Genomic DNA, 17,647 nt, shown 5'->3' on the forward strand with positions numbered 1-17,647 from the left:
TGTCAAGCAAATTTACATTAAAGTCTCCACTAACAATCAATTTTTTCTTGGATTTTTGCAATTTGTACAGAACCTGCTCCAATATTTTTTCTAAACTATCATATTGAGCTGAAGGAGGGCTATACAAACTAACAATGATAAATTGCTCCAGCTCCACACAAGATACTTCTATAAGGCGTTCCACAGAGAGGCTCACTATGTCCTTCCTTTCTTTAAATTTTATTTTTTTACTAAGCAATATTAATGAGCCACCGTGTATTGCATTTCCTCTGCAGAACGAACTACCAATCTGATGATTACAAAAATTGAACATAAGTTCACATGTCTTTAACCAGTGTTCTGTAATACACAGTATGTCAACCTTTTCACTGCTCAAAAACATCTCAATTTCTAGTAATTTACTTTTCATGCCTTGTATATTTTGGTGAACCAGATTGATAGTATTGTTCTTAAATCTACTTAGCTTACTTTTTAATTCTAGGCCAGAGAGACTCTCTGTTGTCTTAGTGTCTAATTTAAATTAGATATACAATTTCTTGGAATATCTTCCAAGGTCTTACTAACTAAAACCTGCTCAATAGAAGCAGGTTGTCTAGCCAAATTCTTGGCTGTTATATACAATAAATATGATAGCGAATCAGCTATCTGTCTTTTAAAATATGTAGGTAGATTATATCTATCCTTTGTCAAAAAATAATTATTACAACTAATGTACCTATTGGTATCAATTAGTGTAAAGTTTTTATTGTACAATGTTAATGTGTGCATTGACTGATTTAAAATATGTCTCGCATTATTTTCATGCTGACTAAAGTGTTTACTATAAGGGAATGTAAACATAATTAGATTTTTAGTATTAAGTAGGCACAATTTTTCATAGCAGCTAATAAGCTCCTTTTTGTTTAGATTCCCTCTATTGCCTATAAATATAATGAGATTATCCGCTTTACTGGAAGTCTCTCTTACAATGTTCTTTATAATATATTTAAAAGTAGCATTTGGGTAACAGCTGTTTATAATATTTTGTTCCTTATTTAAAAATTGGCTCATTTGATGGCCTATTTGGTCACAGTACATTAAATTTAGCTTTGAAATGTTATTGAATAGGAACAACACTTTTTGTATGGCAATCAAACCAAAAAAAATTGAAAGATCTTCCTACTAGAGTTTTTAAATATCGGCTTCATGTACCTACTACTTTTGGAAAAAAACCAAAAAAATTGAAAGATCTTCCTACTAGAGTTTTCAAATATCACTTTAATTTTGGAAAAAATGTATTATTCTATTAATGATTATTTCAATTTGTGAAACATTATAATTAATTATAATGTATAAATTTGATAACGTAATAATATATTTTAATAATGTGATGATGTAGTGATAAAATAATATAAGAATTGACTAAAATGATATGACTCATAATGTATGTGACTTCTAAGACGAATTTGCACGCCATTATGTGAGACAGTTTAATATTAAAAAAAAAACAAATGATCACGAAACAGACACAGAAATCTCCTAATAGATTTAAGCGCTAATTATCTAACCTAAAATTAGTTAAGTTACATATATATTTTAGTTAATAATTAGAAGCGAAAATGTTAACAATCATCTTACACTTAAAGAGACACCTAACTTCAAACATAGTGTTTCTTTATTTGAACCCACCAACTGCCACTGAACTCAACTCTCTGCTTGTTTTTTTTATAAATCTAACTAACAAATAACCCTCTCCATTGAAACGTGTTTTATTACATTCAATGTGCATTGGGTTTTCATATTCAAATTAGGGTCGAATGAAGAATGAAAGGGACGATCCCCAGTCAATAGTAATGAAAACAAATGCAACTGAGACGTGACCCTTTTTTATACGACGTATTACATATAGAATATATATAACATTTTCATATCATAGTGTAACCAAACTCCTTTGAAACGGATTGACCGATTTTACTTTTGTGTATTCTCAAAATATGTCGTAGTTTATATCCCTAAGTGATAAGGGTAGCCTAGCGCAAATACAAAATCATAATTTTCACCCTTTTAACACCAAAGCCTGTTTTGATTAATTTATTTGTCAAATCAACGTGTGCCGGGTCAGCTATATATAGTTTTCTTGTATATAAAATGCAAATAAATAGAACAATATATTTTTTTTATTGAAACACTAATTTCACGAAAAACTGAATTTTTCTCAATTGCGAAAACTTCAGTTACGCAAAGTAAGAAACAGTTAATTATCCAGTATCTATAAAAATAAATCAGTGGCGCTACCTTAGGTCCGGGCCTCAGATTTTTTGAATCCGTTAATCATGATCATGTGTCTTATAGGCAAGTAGGTGATCAGCCTCCTGTGCCTGACACACGTCGTCAACTTTATTGGGTCTAAGGCAAGCCGTTTTTCTCACGATTTTAAATGCGGAAATGGAAATAAAGTACAAAGCCGGAGATCGAACCTACTACCTTAGGGATAAAAGTCGCACGCTGAAGTGGCTAGGCCAACACTGCTCTAGCTCCAGCATCAATACTTAAAACTTAATCAAATCACGAAAATCTCAAAAAATAACCTTTTGCATAGCCGAAATCGCTTTTCTTAACTACAACAATTAAAAGTAAATTCAAATTTAATAATTTACCGCCTTATTTTTTTTCATACTACCCTCGTTTGTGTTTATTCCCTTTCTAGAGTTACTTGCAAAAATTATCTCTGACATTCCTATGTACTTTTTATCTTGTTACTAAACCTAATTAATAATCAAAATTAATTCATGAATTTTTCAGCCTATGTGTATTTTCCTTATTATGGGGCAGAAGATTTAGCTGATGTTAAGTGATACCGCCCATGGACACACAATACCAGAAGGCTAAGTGAAATTCCGGACCTTAATTGAAGGACCCTTAGTAGGATTGTTTCGGAAATACTTCAGTGGGCAGCTGGTTCCACATAGTGGTAGTAAAGACATGCTAGATGAGGAAGTGCGAGCATTATGCCTTGGCAACCTCTCCCATGAAAATATTTTTGGTTTGATTATTGAAACTGGTTTTATTGCCGTTATGTCTGATCTCAACTCGTTTAGTATGTGCCGTTATCGTCAATTGGGACTAAAACAATCAATTATCTATGGCATTCTCTGTCTATGGCTAACGTACATATAAGTCGACTCTGGACAGAAAAATATTTCGCTTTAAAATAAATAATGAAATAGACGAAAATATATATCTACCCCATGCCTCATTGAGTAACAGGACATCGAACAACGTAACACACGTAGCTATATTGACGCACTCAATACTCATATTTATATATATAATTCTACTGTACGTGTGTATGTCACTGAACTCCTCTTAAACGGCTGGACCGACTTGAACGATTTTTTTTTGTATGCGTTTGGGTTGTGTTGTTAAATCTATACTAAACCTTGGAGAGCTATGACCTATCTCCATAAATTTGCATATACCCTTCAAAAAATTCAAATCCAAGTTATAAAATACTGTAAAAATTTAAATTTCAAAAACCTGAGTCTGCAATTCACCAACTTTTACGATGTATTCGTCCGTCACAGTTACATTTAAAAAATCTAGATCAACAATGCCTAACGAAACTCTTTGAAATAAAAAAATTAGAGAAACTACTGTCGTAGTTTTAGACTTATTCTGCCACATTTGTTTGGTGGAAATAAACTTAAACATAAATCACGGGTTTTTTGAAAATAGGTCGGACGATACCGCTAAAAAGCTGCCCACTGAAGTATATCCGAACCAATTCGACTGAAGTATATCCGAACCAATTCGACTGAGGGTCCTTCAAGAAAAGAGCGTACCAATGCTAAAAAGGCTGGCAGCGCGCTTGCGAGCCTTCTAGCAGAATGTGTGTCCATGGGCGGCGGTATCACTTATATTTTTAAGAGGACAAACGGCCAGAAGGCTCACGAGGCGAAGGCAAGGATTGGTACACTCTTATCTGAAGTAAGAGAGCGTATACCCTAGTTTTCTAGATTGAAGTTTATATACTTACCCTAACTTATAACTATGATTCCTATGTCAAACAATGGTTTCAACGAAAGATACATTACCTAAAATATTTAATACGGTATATTTATGACATCCAATTCACAAACTAGATTCTAAAATGCATTTTGACAACGTCAGACGTGCAACAGAGCGGCAAATTATTCCGCATCTCTGGAACTTTATTTCACAATTTTGACGGTAGAATTTAATTTTAACACATTGCCATCCCTCATGAGAATTTTAATAACAGTCTGAAGACTGAATTGAAATTATCATGATTGGTACATGTCACCACAAATTAAAACTTGACCGGACGAATGGATTTATGATTTTTTTCTTTATTGGCCATTATTGGAGAAGTACATATACGAAACAATATTGTTTTATGTGTGGTCTTTTGAGATGCTTCTTAGATCCTCTGAAAATAACACCACTATGTGGAACCAGCTGCCCACTGAAGCATTTGCGAACCAATTCGACTTAGGATCCTTCAAGAAAGAAAAGTCATTGTGTCAATTGCAAATATAATACAGTAATCCCTTCTATAACACGGTAAATTGGTTCCGCGTTATAGGAAACGCGTTGTAGGTATACTCTCGAATAACGCGCTTGTATGACTTCATATAACATGTAGAAATAATTCACAATTAACGTTTTTTGTTAAAGAGGATTTAAATCGAATATAAAAACAGTTATTAACGTAATATATGCGTACAAATCATCGTAAATACACGCGTTATATAGTCAATAGTCAAATCATTTATTCCAAATAGACCACCTAAAATAGCACTTTTGAACGTTAAATAAAATATAAAGATTATTCTAGTTGCCCCTTCCAAAAGGTAGTTTCGTGTGGAGAAGAATGTGCACGAAACTCCACACTTATTCTTTTGTAATAGATTTTACAATATTTTGTATACATTCGTTAAATAATTATATGTGAAGACAATATACTCGTAGAATAAAACTACTAAAATAAGCACAAAGTTACAAAATATTAAATAATGCAGCGGATAGGTCAATTATTGTATTGTTAGTATACATGTTCCTCAAATATTTACAAAAATCGAAACCGTAGAATACATTAAAGAGTAATAATAAAAAATAAAATAAATAATAATAATGGGGGAATACCCCCATTTCAGTCCCTCGTATAATAGTCTTATACGAGGGACTGAAATCGCGTGCTATGAAAACGTGTTAATATATATATAGTAAGTACTATATAATAAGTACACAATTCGATTGCACAAAAACAAATCAATTCCTGCTTTATCAGTTACTAAGTTTCGCAATACCGTTAGCAATCAGGACCCGCTGAACGGGATTAAACTTAGTTAAACGACCTTGCATCGCAATCCATTTGCATCGCGACACTGCACTGTGGCGAAACTTGTGAACACCCCCGCATTTTAGAAATACAGTGTAAACTTTTTATAACGTCATTCGTATTAACGAGATAAATTTCTTTGGTTTAACACAAAACCCATTAGACCAGTGCCGATAATTTTTGAAACCTAAAAAAATTACAGTAGGATGAAACCCATTAGAAAAGCTGGGGAATATGATCAAAATGAAAGGAAAAATAAATTACGGTCGATCTGAGGTCGGGAAGGGGTAGGGGGGGAGTTTTAAGGGTAAAAAACGGTTTATCTCGATTTCCGGCAAAACTACAAGTCCTATCGAAGAAAGTTAAATGGCAAAGTTGGAGGTAATAAAAAGATCTTAAACTTTTGTATTCACTAATTTTTCACATAACCTCAAAATTTATGTGAAAATTTCAAAAAACCAAGTTTTTGGTTTTTTATTTTTATCTTTAACAAAATTTTTTTTTTTTTAACGAAATTTGGTGAAATCTTACCATTCTATGTCCCAAATACACTGTAATTTATTTGATTAAAAATATTTATTTGTTCACCTTATTTTGAATTAATATCGAAAAAACACCCTAATTTTCAATCGAAAATTCTGACGTCAAAATTTCAGCTTTTTTCAAAAAGTTGGTGTGCTTTCAGTTCGTTGATATCTCTACTTTCCTATGGTAAAAAAATATATATATATTACCATAGTAAATCTTCTCAGAAAACGCAAAAAATCGTATACAGTAACGCCCAGACCTGTCATCCCCTTCCTTACTTCTCTATGAAATACGAAAATTTTAGCCCATCTAAAGGCTAAATTTTTTTTTTAAGTCACTCAGGTATATATAAATTATCTTAAAATAGTAATAAATAGGCATCTGATTATAATTTAAAGAAGATTCATAGAGAAGTAGGGAAGGGGATGACAGGTCTGGGCGTTACTGCATACGATTTTTTGCGTTTTCTGAGAAGATTTACTATGGTAATATATATATATTTTTTTACCATAGGAAAGTAGAGATCTCAACGAACTGAAAGCACACCAATTTTTTTAAAAAAGCTGAAATTTTGACGTCAGAATTTTCGATTGAAAATTAGGGTGTTTTTTCGATATTAATTCAAAATAAGGCGAACAAATAAATATTTTTAATCAAATAAATTACAGTGTATTTGGGACATAGAAAGGTAAGTTTTCACCAAATTTCGTTAAAAAAAAATAATTTTTGTTAAAGATAAAAATAAAAAACCAAAAACTTGGTTTTTTGAAATTTTCACATAAATTTTGAGGTTATGTGAAAAATGTGTGGATACAAAAGTTTTAGATCTTTTTATTACCTCCAACTTTGCCATTTAACTTTCTTCGATAGGACTTGTAGTTTTGCCGGAAATCGAGATAAACCGTTTTTACCCTTAAAACTCCCCCCCTCTTCCCCTTCCCGACCTCAGATCGACCGTAATTTATTTTTCCTTTCATTTTGATCATATTCCCCTGCTTTTCTAATGGGTTTCATCCTACTGTAATTTTTTTCACTTTTTATTTATTTTAAAGGCTATCTGCACTGGTCTACATACATTAATTCAGTCTTTAAAACGCAACAGCCATTTTCTATTACGAAGAAATATTGTCATATTTAGACAACAACAACATATTTAAGTGTAATTGTTTTTATAATCAGCTTACAAAACTAACTTATTTAGGTGCCGAAAATTTCTTGAGGTCATAAACAGCCTTCTCGCCTTTGTTATTGTTATTTGTATTAACACGTGTGCCATTATTCTTAGATTACATTGCCTGTAGGAAATTTTGGTATCAATAACTAAACGCACCATCGTCAGCTATCTACTATATAAAAATAAGTCGGATTTTCCTTCCTGACGCTATAACTCCAGAACGCATGAACCGATTTCCACGGTTTTGCATTCGTTGGAAAGATCTCGGGCTCCGTGAGAAAATTCAGGAAAAAATTCAACAGAAAAGCGGGATCACCAAACGAAATGTTACATAAAACAAAGCCATCTGGTGGCGCAACGGAGTTCGCCGAGTTTCTTAGTCTATTATATATATTTATTGTAATTGGTTAAAATTGATTTTTTTTCTCTTCTCTCCGTATAACGAAAACTGTCTAAACGAAAAAAGGAATGCTCGGTCCTTTGAAATTCGTTATACAGAATTTACACTTTATATAGAGATAAAAGACACGCGCTAATCTCAGCAAAGATTCACTCAAATAAGAAAACAACTAGAATGTGGAGACGTAATCTCGTAGCAGAAACTAATCAAACCCGTAACCAAATTAGACGAGAGAGATTATGTGGACCTGTGGCCCAGTTTCCAGATTGATTTGCAGGTGACGGTTTAACCAAAATCACTCATCGTAGATTGGATTGTATGTAAGTAAGCTTGAATAAAAACCAATAAATATGACTATAATTTCAATGGTTGACTCTAATTAAAAACACAATACAATATAAATTCCTGAATAGAAAAAAAAAACCCAAAGTCACCTCTAACTTTTGCGTAATTTCATTTTTATTCAATCAGCGCGACTATTATGGAGCCAAAAAATACTTTGAATTACAGCACATTAATTTGGCCGAGAGCTGTTACTAGCGATTTTATGAAATATTGTATATTTTACGAGTTATTTAAATAAAAAGCATTTGGCGTTTAATTAATTTTTGTTCCACGAAACACCGTATCGTCCTTATCATCTCACGCGAACTTCAATCATACGTTTGTTTCACTAGTCAGTAAAGCGAACGGATGAACCATGAGTAATTCAATTTTACTAGCCTAATGCGCGCTCATTCCATCGTATAGTAGGTACCGAAACACATCGCTCTCCTTTACCACTTTTCGGCTTAAAAATCGTTTAAAAGGTCGGCAACGCACTCGCGTTCGACGCACTGTTCTATAAAAAAAGTTACCTAACGATGTTTTCATCACCGTTAGGAAACCGTCTTATACCCAAAGAGTCAACACCATGTGTCAGGTACAGAAGGCAGAAAATAAACAAATAATGACGAAACAGCTACAGAATCTGACGATCTGAGGCCCAGACCTAAAAGCGTCACTGGTTACAAGTACAACTATAAATATATATGTCGTCATATGTCTAAGTATTATATTGTTTATTAATGCCGTTCTGCTATCAACATAATGATTCTGTTTCTTTAAAAATGTTGTCCCATAACTTTTTAGTTTGGTTGCTTTTTTCATTCTACTATAGTTTCCTAATTTGAGCAGTGTGTGGCTAGTGGCTTCAGCGTGCGACTCTCATCCCTGATGTCGAAGGTTCGATTCCCAGTTGTACAACCGACCTTCCTTTCTATATGCGCATAGATTCGCTTGAACGGTGAAGGAAAAACTTCGTAAGGAAACCGGCTTGCCTTAGATCCAAAAAGTCGACAGCGTGTGTACTGCACAGTAGGCTGATCACCTACTTGCCTATTAGATTGACAAATGATCATGAAACAGATATAGAAATCTGAGGCCCAGACCTAAAAAGGTTGAAGCACCACTAATTTATTTATTTAGTTTCCTAATTAATCAATCAGTATTCGACTTGTGTCCGTACACGATACAGTTACTTTTGAGAGCTTTATAGGTGTGCACATAAACTATCATTACAACGAAATCTACGAAATAAATTCGTCATCAAAATATGACGCCTAGTGACAGGTTTCTTATCTTATTTACACAACGCCCTCCCCGCTTCCGGAATTACAGAGGAAGGACCAAAATATGTACCCAAAACTCATTTCCCGTTGAATATTTAACGCTACTAATTCTAAACATACATAAACTAGTTGTTACTTAGTGTATACATGAAGAGTTTTAATTCAATTTAAGTTGTGATCTTTATAATAAAAACAAATTTTGTGTAATTGCATAAGTAAAATTAGTCACTTTTTATACAACGTAATTACAAATTTAGAGTAAGAGACGAAAGTATATATTTTTTAAACAAGGGATTTCGGATGTATTTAATTATTAATAAAAGCTTGCCAACGCTCCTTTCCTTTCTTCCTTTCTTCCTGTTTTAGATTTGTATAATATGATCAAGACTTAAAATAGTTTTCCAAAGAAGTTTCACTTCTGATATGTGTACTTTGTACGCACGCATTTTTTTAACACGATCTCTCTATGTCTATTTTCAGGACTATTTATTTTTAATTACATATCAAAATGTGTATGCCTATTAACATCAAACAATTATGTGATCTTCAAGATTAGCTATGCGTGAGGCAAAACACATGACATAATATGTCGCTTTATGTCTTGCTGTTGAAATAATAATAAAATCACAATAATGGAACGCTTCGATGCCTTTCTTCAGTTTCGAAATAAGGTTTATTCAGAAATTCAATATTCACAATAAAGTGCTCATTCTAACGTCGCAGTAATTAATAATTATATATAGTATGTGTTAACAAGACACGATTAGACGCGTCGCTAAGTCACATAATTGCTTGAAATTAATAAGCATAGACATATAATTAAAATGAAATGGTCCTGAAGACAGAAATAGATGTTCTCCCTACATTTCTAATTACCATTTCTATCCATAATCTATTTATATTTAAACTCATAAACTAACTGCCTTGAATTAAAATACAATTTTTTATAGGCATACGGGCCGAAGGCTCATCTGATGATACCACCCATGGACACTCCCAATGCCACAGGGGTCGCGAGTGCGTTGACTGCCTATTAAAAATTGGTACGCTTTTTTCTTGAAGATCCCAAAGTCAAATTGGTTCCGAAATACTTTAGTGGGCCGCTGGTTACAGTCTAATTAATCGTTTAATTGCTGTTTCCACATCATCAATACCTAACATCGAATAGTTAACGTAATAGTAATGAATCTTTTTTCTAAAAAAACTGATTAGGTATGCGAAAAGTATTCGTGAATGCTTTCAAGTTGAAGAGAAGTTATTATAACCATTGTATTTGACTACGGTCCAACAAAAATTGTGTAAAGAACGTTTTTATTAGATTAACAATTTTAGACTGTGACCTAGCCCGTAGAATAGGGCTCAAATAGATACTCCAAAGTATACCGTTGCATCGTTTAACAATGCCTACGCCTTATAAAAGAAAATAATACTTTCCAAGTCTACAGGGAGTGGTCGCTATCATTTCGACGTTAATAATTACAGCGCTTATACTTAGGGACAATTCATTTGCGTTTTTAATTGCAATGATCTAGAATATACTTATTTCAATTATAAAAAGATTTAATTGATGAAAACAAATTCCTTAAGCCGGGTCCACATTTGTAGCATTTCGGTGTATCGTATCTCCGTTGCGTGGCTTCGGCGCGTATCATGATCGTTAGTTTGGACGCAAAATGATACCCGTTTATGATACATGCCGTATCGGATACGGCCCGATCCGCACTAAGCGTGTATCTTGATACACCTCGTATCCGATACGCGTATCACGATCGGTGGTATGGACGTATTTTGATACTGTATCACGATACTGTATCGCGATACGATACTTGATACACCGCGAACCATCCTGTGTCGGTTTTTTCGCGATCATCAAAGGGAATACACAACATCAATGGGTGACATGCGAGTGAAATTTTTGTATTTTCCGCTGGTATGCTGAAATTTTAAATCTCGCATCAATGGTATTCCACCATGTTTGTTTCGGTTTCTAAACACTTCCAGCGCCGTCTACGTCTAGATTTAACTTTTTTTGAAATACTATTAATGATAATATAACAGGCGCTAGTCACCGCCAAACTGTGAGCAATTGCTGATATGGCTAAACCGTTTGGGAACGAAGACATGACTGAACATTACGAGAAGGGAAAGGTGCACTGAAAGACACGCGCATCATGATACATCGGAAGAAAAGTGAAGCGTCTATATTTGTAAAGTTAAAGCCGATACACTGACATGATACAGCATTTGATAAGTATGGACGCGTTTTTTGCAAGATACGCCTTAAATATACGACATGGACAAAATGAGCGTCCATATTTATGATACAGATACTAGATACGATACGACTGATCGTGATACGTCAACATGCTACAAATGTGGACCCGGCTTTAAAGTTTCCAATAACATATTTATAGTGCTTGTACCGGATGGTAGTTTATTTATTTATTTAAAGTTTGCCATATCATATATAATGCTATATCTACGGTTAACGGTATGTTACAAGATATATTTTTTTAAGTATACTTCCAATTTTAGATTTTCCTAGTAATTGTAAAGCCTAAAATTTCTATTAAAACAGCAGATTAGGTATCAGATAGGCAATACAAATGTTTTTTTTTTTTATTGATAACTATCGAATATAGTGTTTATTCTGTTATAATCGCCAACAATTCGAATGAGATATATACCCGTTATAACCCATATTAAAAAATAATAACATCAAACTGTTCGTGATTATGAATAAAATATGAAACCACACCAAACTCATAAAAATAATTAGATAAATTATCCTTATCAGAATATTTTATTACCGGAAAACCCAGAATGCTGGATGATTCACTAACAGTATATTAATTTTTATTAATCTAGTAGTCGAGACTAGCGATTTATTCATTGTTTAACAGACCGTTTCTTCTAATTTTTTTTTGACGTGACAACGTCTTATAAATCGATGGAGCCGGCTGCACGCACGAAAAAACATGACTCATGCGGCGTTACCTCGCTCTGAGGCGTTCCATTTAAGGCTTGAAGTGCAAGCGAGAGCGCGAAGCGACAGAGAAGCACAATCGGACTCCGCGCTCTTCAGCGTTCGATATCTGTCTCTCTCCTACTTGAGTGAGCGATTCGTGACGTTGTCACGTTCAACTATCGTCAGTAAACCGACTTTACAGACAACCGATTTTTTTTTTAAATATTAATCATACAATCAGTCTCTTCTAATAATAAATAATACGAAATTACTATTATAAGCGTATTTAAATTAATATACAAATGAATATAAATAAACTTACCATGCCTCCTATGCGCGTAGGGGTCAATGACATCCCCCTCCCGGTAGATGACGGAGTGAACGCGCCCTCTGGTGTTGTTCTGGGGGAAGTATCTCTTCGCATGTTCGACGTAGAAGGAGCCGTCGCTTAGCATTATTTTGCCTTCGAAGACGCCTTCTGTCACCGAACCGAACACCTCGGAGTGCGGGTCATCTGGTAATAAAAGAGTTTTATTAAAAATCTTCAAAAGTAATACAAAAAAGGTTGCTTTTGATAATAAATTCAAAAGTATATATATAATTTTTTGGAGATGCACTAATTATTTTGTTTAAAGGCAAGTAGATGTAGTCTGTGCTGCCGAAACAAAAATTTCACTGGTAATCGAACTTAGCACCTTCAGGTGTTTAATAGAAACCACCACGCAGTGTACGATTTTTTAATGTTTGATCCACCCTGACAAAATCAGAATAATTTCGTCTATTTCACTTAAATTGTGGTTACGCTGTGATAAAAAGAGACAGATAAAATAAACAGTGCATTAACACTGTAAAATTATGAATGGGGTTAGAGTTGAGACTTAGCTGTGAGATTCCTAAATACGTTTTTGACATACGTATGGCATATGAGAGAAAGAATGTTACAGAGCCACATACTTTTCTTGGGTAAGAGTGTCCTGTCGTTGATTTTAGTATTGCCACTAAATAAAAATTTAACCTTACTTAATAATTTCTTGAAATGTCTTAATAAAACAATGTATACTGGTAGAAGATACAATTTTAGGCTTAAATAAATGTGACACAAACATAGGAACAACTGATATGATAGGTTTTGTTATCCATACTATTAACATAATATCTTTTAAGATACCTAGCAATCAGAACCGATCAATAATTAAAACATTGCCACTGTAATTAATAATGCAAGGAATAAAAATAAATACATTTTAGTTGGATTTTATTACATTTTAGTAGATAGTAAAATTATTTACTGCGTAGAGAAATTTGTCTGACATTTCAAAATGGCGACGGTAGTACCAATTTCAACCCCAAGAAAACTATGTGGCACTGTACTCATATCGTATAGATCAGATTCTAAAGCCTACATATTATCGTGACAGCAAATGCATGTTTAGTGTGTACATTGTAATTGATTATTGTGGTCTAATTAACACCTTAACAATTAATTCTGCATACATATATGTTGATCATAGGTATTTCAATATTCCCTAGGTGATTTGAGATGCATAATTTACTGTTAGTTTAAATATTACAATAATAATAATAAATCGTTTATTTGCAAATAAAGTGGCACATTCAGCCATGTAAATGTCATATTAATTATTATAATTAACAACAATCAATCTCTATACAACAAAAATTCAATTTTAATTCAACAATGTCATTTTCTTCTTCACTAAAATTAAGAAACGTCCAAATTAAGAGATTATTAAGTTGTATATTTGTAACGATTACTCTGAAAAACTGCTAGATTACTTTCACTGTTTACATATGTTGTTATTGCTTTGTTCCATTAGTTTTGTCTAAATTGCGATGTCTTATGTAGTTTTGCACTTCTTGCGCTCATCTTATCTAATTTTATTTTTTTCTCTCACTGTGGTTGCCTGAAAGAGAGCGCTCAAAAGCAATAAGGCCGCCAGTTGCCCTCCTTTTTGTTTTTTTTTTTCAGGGCATAGACGTAACATTTATTACAAACAAAATAACAATAGTCAAAGAAATTTTTTTTTATAAAAAAAAATGTATTTATTTGTATAAATATTGCTTATTTCGCCCACCGTCGTTTCGCATGTAAATATTTCATATCACAGGAAACGATTAAATAATATTCTGTTATAATACAAGGAAAACTTGAAGTTGATTACACGATACAACGTAAATGAGTCAAAGAAATAACTGCCCCACACCTATATTACCATTTAAAAGCTGTAATTACATTTATCAACAAACTTATTCAGATACAAGTTTTAATATATAAAAGTGTCACCAATTTGTTCTACAATAAGATTTTATGGCTTTTTTGTACTGAGGAATACGACCTAAGACCTAAAATGGACGGCAGATATCGGACACATAAAGCTGATCATTGACTAAAATCGCGAATACAAATTCAGAACTTCTAAGACCTAGCTTGTCGCGCCACTGATTTATTTTTAATTACAAAATCTTAATCTTTTCAATCTCTTTAAATTTACAAAACCTCAATCGCCTCCGAAAATGGCGATCAGCCTCCTGTGCCTGACACACGCCATCAACTTGTTGGGTCTAAAGCAAGCCGGTTTCCACACGATGTTTTCCTTTACCGTTCGAGGGAAAAATGCGCACATAGAAAGAAAATCCACCAAACTGGTGCACAGCCGGGAATCAAACCTACAACCTCAAGCTGAAGCCACTAGGTCAACACAGCAGCAATTTTATACTAGCTGAAAATATAATATATTTGTTACTAGGCTTAGCAACTACTAGGGTAAGATTCAATGACATCCATTTTTAACCTTCGCAAGTCTTGTTTCTGAATGTCACCCATAAAACCAATACTATCCGGTCACTTACAAAAAAAACACAAGTTCTAAAGAATTATTAATCTGTCAAATTACTAATTTACCACGTCTAATGAAGTTTTAATGCAAAACAACACTTTTATCGTAGACCAACCCGTTTATTAGAGTAATTGTTATTACTTAGGTTGGGCAAATTAATAAAATATGAATTAGTCCCGTAACCTTTTAGTATTGAACTAGCCGTTTCGCGCCCGCTTTGCTGGACGAATTAAAATAAATTTTATGTTTCATTATTTTATTTTTTTTCATATTTTTATTATTCTTCTTTTTAACTTCCCGCTAAGAAAATTGAAATATTTCGCCGTCGCCAGATCTGCCTGATCCCGTGGTTGATATTAGGGGTTCTATATATAAAAAAATCCCTTTTTAATAGACACTTTTAGAGATTAGTCACTCCCGTGCTACTAGCTCGGTCGCCAGATCTGCCTGATCCCGTGGTTGATATTAGGGGTTCTATATATAAAAAAATCCCTCTTTACTAGACACTTTTAGAGGTTAGCCACTCCCGTGCTACTAGCTCGGTCGCCAGATCTGCCTGATCCCGTGGTTGATATTAGGGGTTCTATATATAAAAAAATCCCTCTTTACTAGACACTTTTAGAGGTTAGCCACTCCCGTGCTACTAGCTCGGTCGCCAGATCTGCCTGATCCCGTGGTTGATATTAGGGGTTCTATATATAAAAAAAACCCTTTTTAATAGACACTTTTAGAGATTAGTCACTCCCGTACACCGTCATAGGTCATATAAAAAGAGTTATACCCTTTTAAAACTTCTAATGACCAGAATTAGGAAGTAGGGTATGAACCCCCGTACCTCAGATAAGCAACGGTCCTGCTGGAACTCTGTAATTCCCAAATCGCGATTTCATTGATTTTATTTTGAACTAGCATCAACAGAATTGGAGAAAACTATACCAAAGTGTATATATACCAGCGAGGTGTGGCGCCATACTTGTACTTCATAATTTCCCACGTGGGCAGGTGTCGATAGATAATTATTTATTTTAAATGAAAATATTAGGGATGTGGTGTATAGATTGTAAATCATAAGATTAGTCACAACTAAATCGCTTTATAGGACGTTTTTATCACCCCTAATAGTTAATTTCGTTATCAAATATAGATTGCTCATAATTTGTCTAACATCCGGGTATGGCGTGTCAGCGTTACATTAAAAGGTAACAAATAGTTAAACTAAATAGTGACTCATTTGTTGGGGACAGGGGAATGATTTGTGTAGGGGAACCGGTCTATGAAAACTTGTTAGATACTATCCTATTTATTACTAGAATTAGCCAAAACATAGGTTACCGTGTAACTCATGTTACAATTGGACATATACTTAATTTTCATCTAAAGAGCTAAGTTCCGAAGATACACTACAAATAGTATGTAAGAAACATTTCACTCATAACAGTTTAAATTCATTTAGAATGAAAACAAAAACAAACCAGTCAGATTTTTGTATCTGTTTCACGATCATTTGTCAATCTAATAGGTAAGTACGTGATCAGCCTTCCGTGCCACACGCCGTCGACTTTTTGGGTCTAAGACAAGCCGGTTTTCTCACGATGATTTCCCTCACCGTTCGAACAACTGTTAAATGCGCACATAGACAGAAATTCTATTGGTACACAGCCGGGGATCGAACCTATGATCTAGAGGATGAGAGTCGCACGTTGAAGCCATCACTGCTCTTAGAATGAAAACACTCTTTAATACAGCAATGTTTGGCCAATTTATGAGCAATTTAAAATTCTCTATAGTTTAGATTATATACGTTTAGATTGTCTGAAAGAGACTGCTTTTAGCAATAAGATAAAAACGTGATCTTATTTGTCACGAAAAAAAATGTTTATCCGTGCAGTCATTTCGAAAACTATGTGAATTTTCTTTGTGTACGAATCCAAATGATAATACCGTCTTAGGTTAGACATAGGCCCCTTAACTGTGATTCTAAATACGGTTGTATTCCAATGGATTCTTATTCATACAGAAAAACCTGCCATATCTCGAGGCTCAGACTAAAATTCAGACAAAGAACCACAAAAAACTTAAAGAAACCTGATACAGATTTGGCAAAGATCGAGTGTTGTAGGATTTTTAATATAGACTTAAACCATAGAGCTCCAGAACAACCCGAACTGTCAAGGCACCAACAGCAAAAATCGTAAACGCGGTAACTCAAAACCAAAACATATAAATTGAATCGATAATTGGTTATTCGAAGGATCCTCTAACAAACTCCAAGTTAAGCCAGGAATTGTAATTACTCTCATACTTGTATGCAATGAAACAGAATCGATATTGTTCGTTTCGTATTGTTGTTTCGAATTCATTTAGATTTTTCGCATTCAATACGGTTACAGATAACGGTTTGAATGTGTACAATTATAAAAAATATTCAATTTGGGAGACAAAATGTTACAATGTAATTTAATGCTTTCAACGAGTTCTCAACATTTTTAATGATCGTTTTTTTATATAACAAACGCAAAAGGCTCATCTGATGTTGAGAGATACCGCTGCCCATAGACAAATCGCCAGCGGGGTTTTTGGTGCCTAAGTCAATCTGGTTCGGAAATACTTCAGTAGGCAGCTACATAATGGTGGTGCGCGACAAAAACGCTCAGTTGTGGGACTACGGTCCAGGTGATCGTTTGTGATCACTACTATATCATCACAGACTATAAAAAGATGATAGACGCCGCATCGACGCTTTCGAAATGTTGACGTTGCTAAATTCTAAA

General features: G+C 33.9%; 1 protein-coding gene across 2 annotated transcripts in view; it reads right to left on the reverse strand.

Moving 5' to 3' along the window:
* The window catches only part of LOC125063752 (disintegrin and metalloproteinase domain-containing protein 10), a 99,384-nt gene that overhangs the window by 32,414 nt on the left and 49,323 nt on the right, over positions 1-17,647 (reverse strand). For both annotated transcript variants that reach the window (XM_047670354.1, XM_047670353.1), the window contains one exon: positions 12,344-12,535. In XM_047670354.1, coding sequence (XP_047526310.1) covers positions 12,344-12,535 — 192 coding nt within the window. The remainder of the gene's footprint in view (positions 1-12,343; positions 12,536-17,647) is intronic.

The sequence above is a fragment of the Pieris napi genome, chromosome 3 (genome assembly GCF_905475465.1).
Source record: "Pieris napi chromosome 3, ilPieNapi1.2, whole genome shotgun sequence".
NCBI lineage: Eukaryota > Metazoa > Arthropoda > Insecta > Lepidoptera > Pieridae > Pieris > Pieris napi.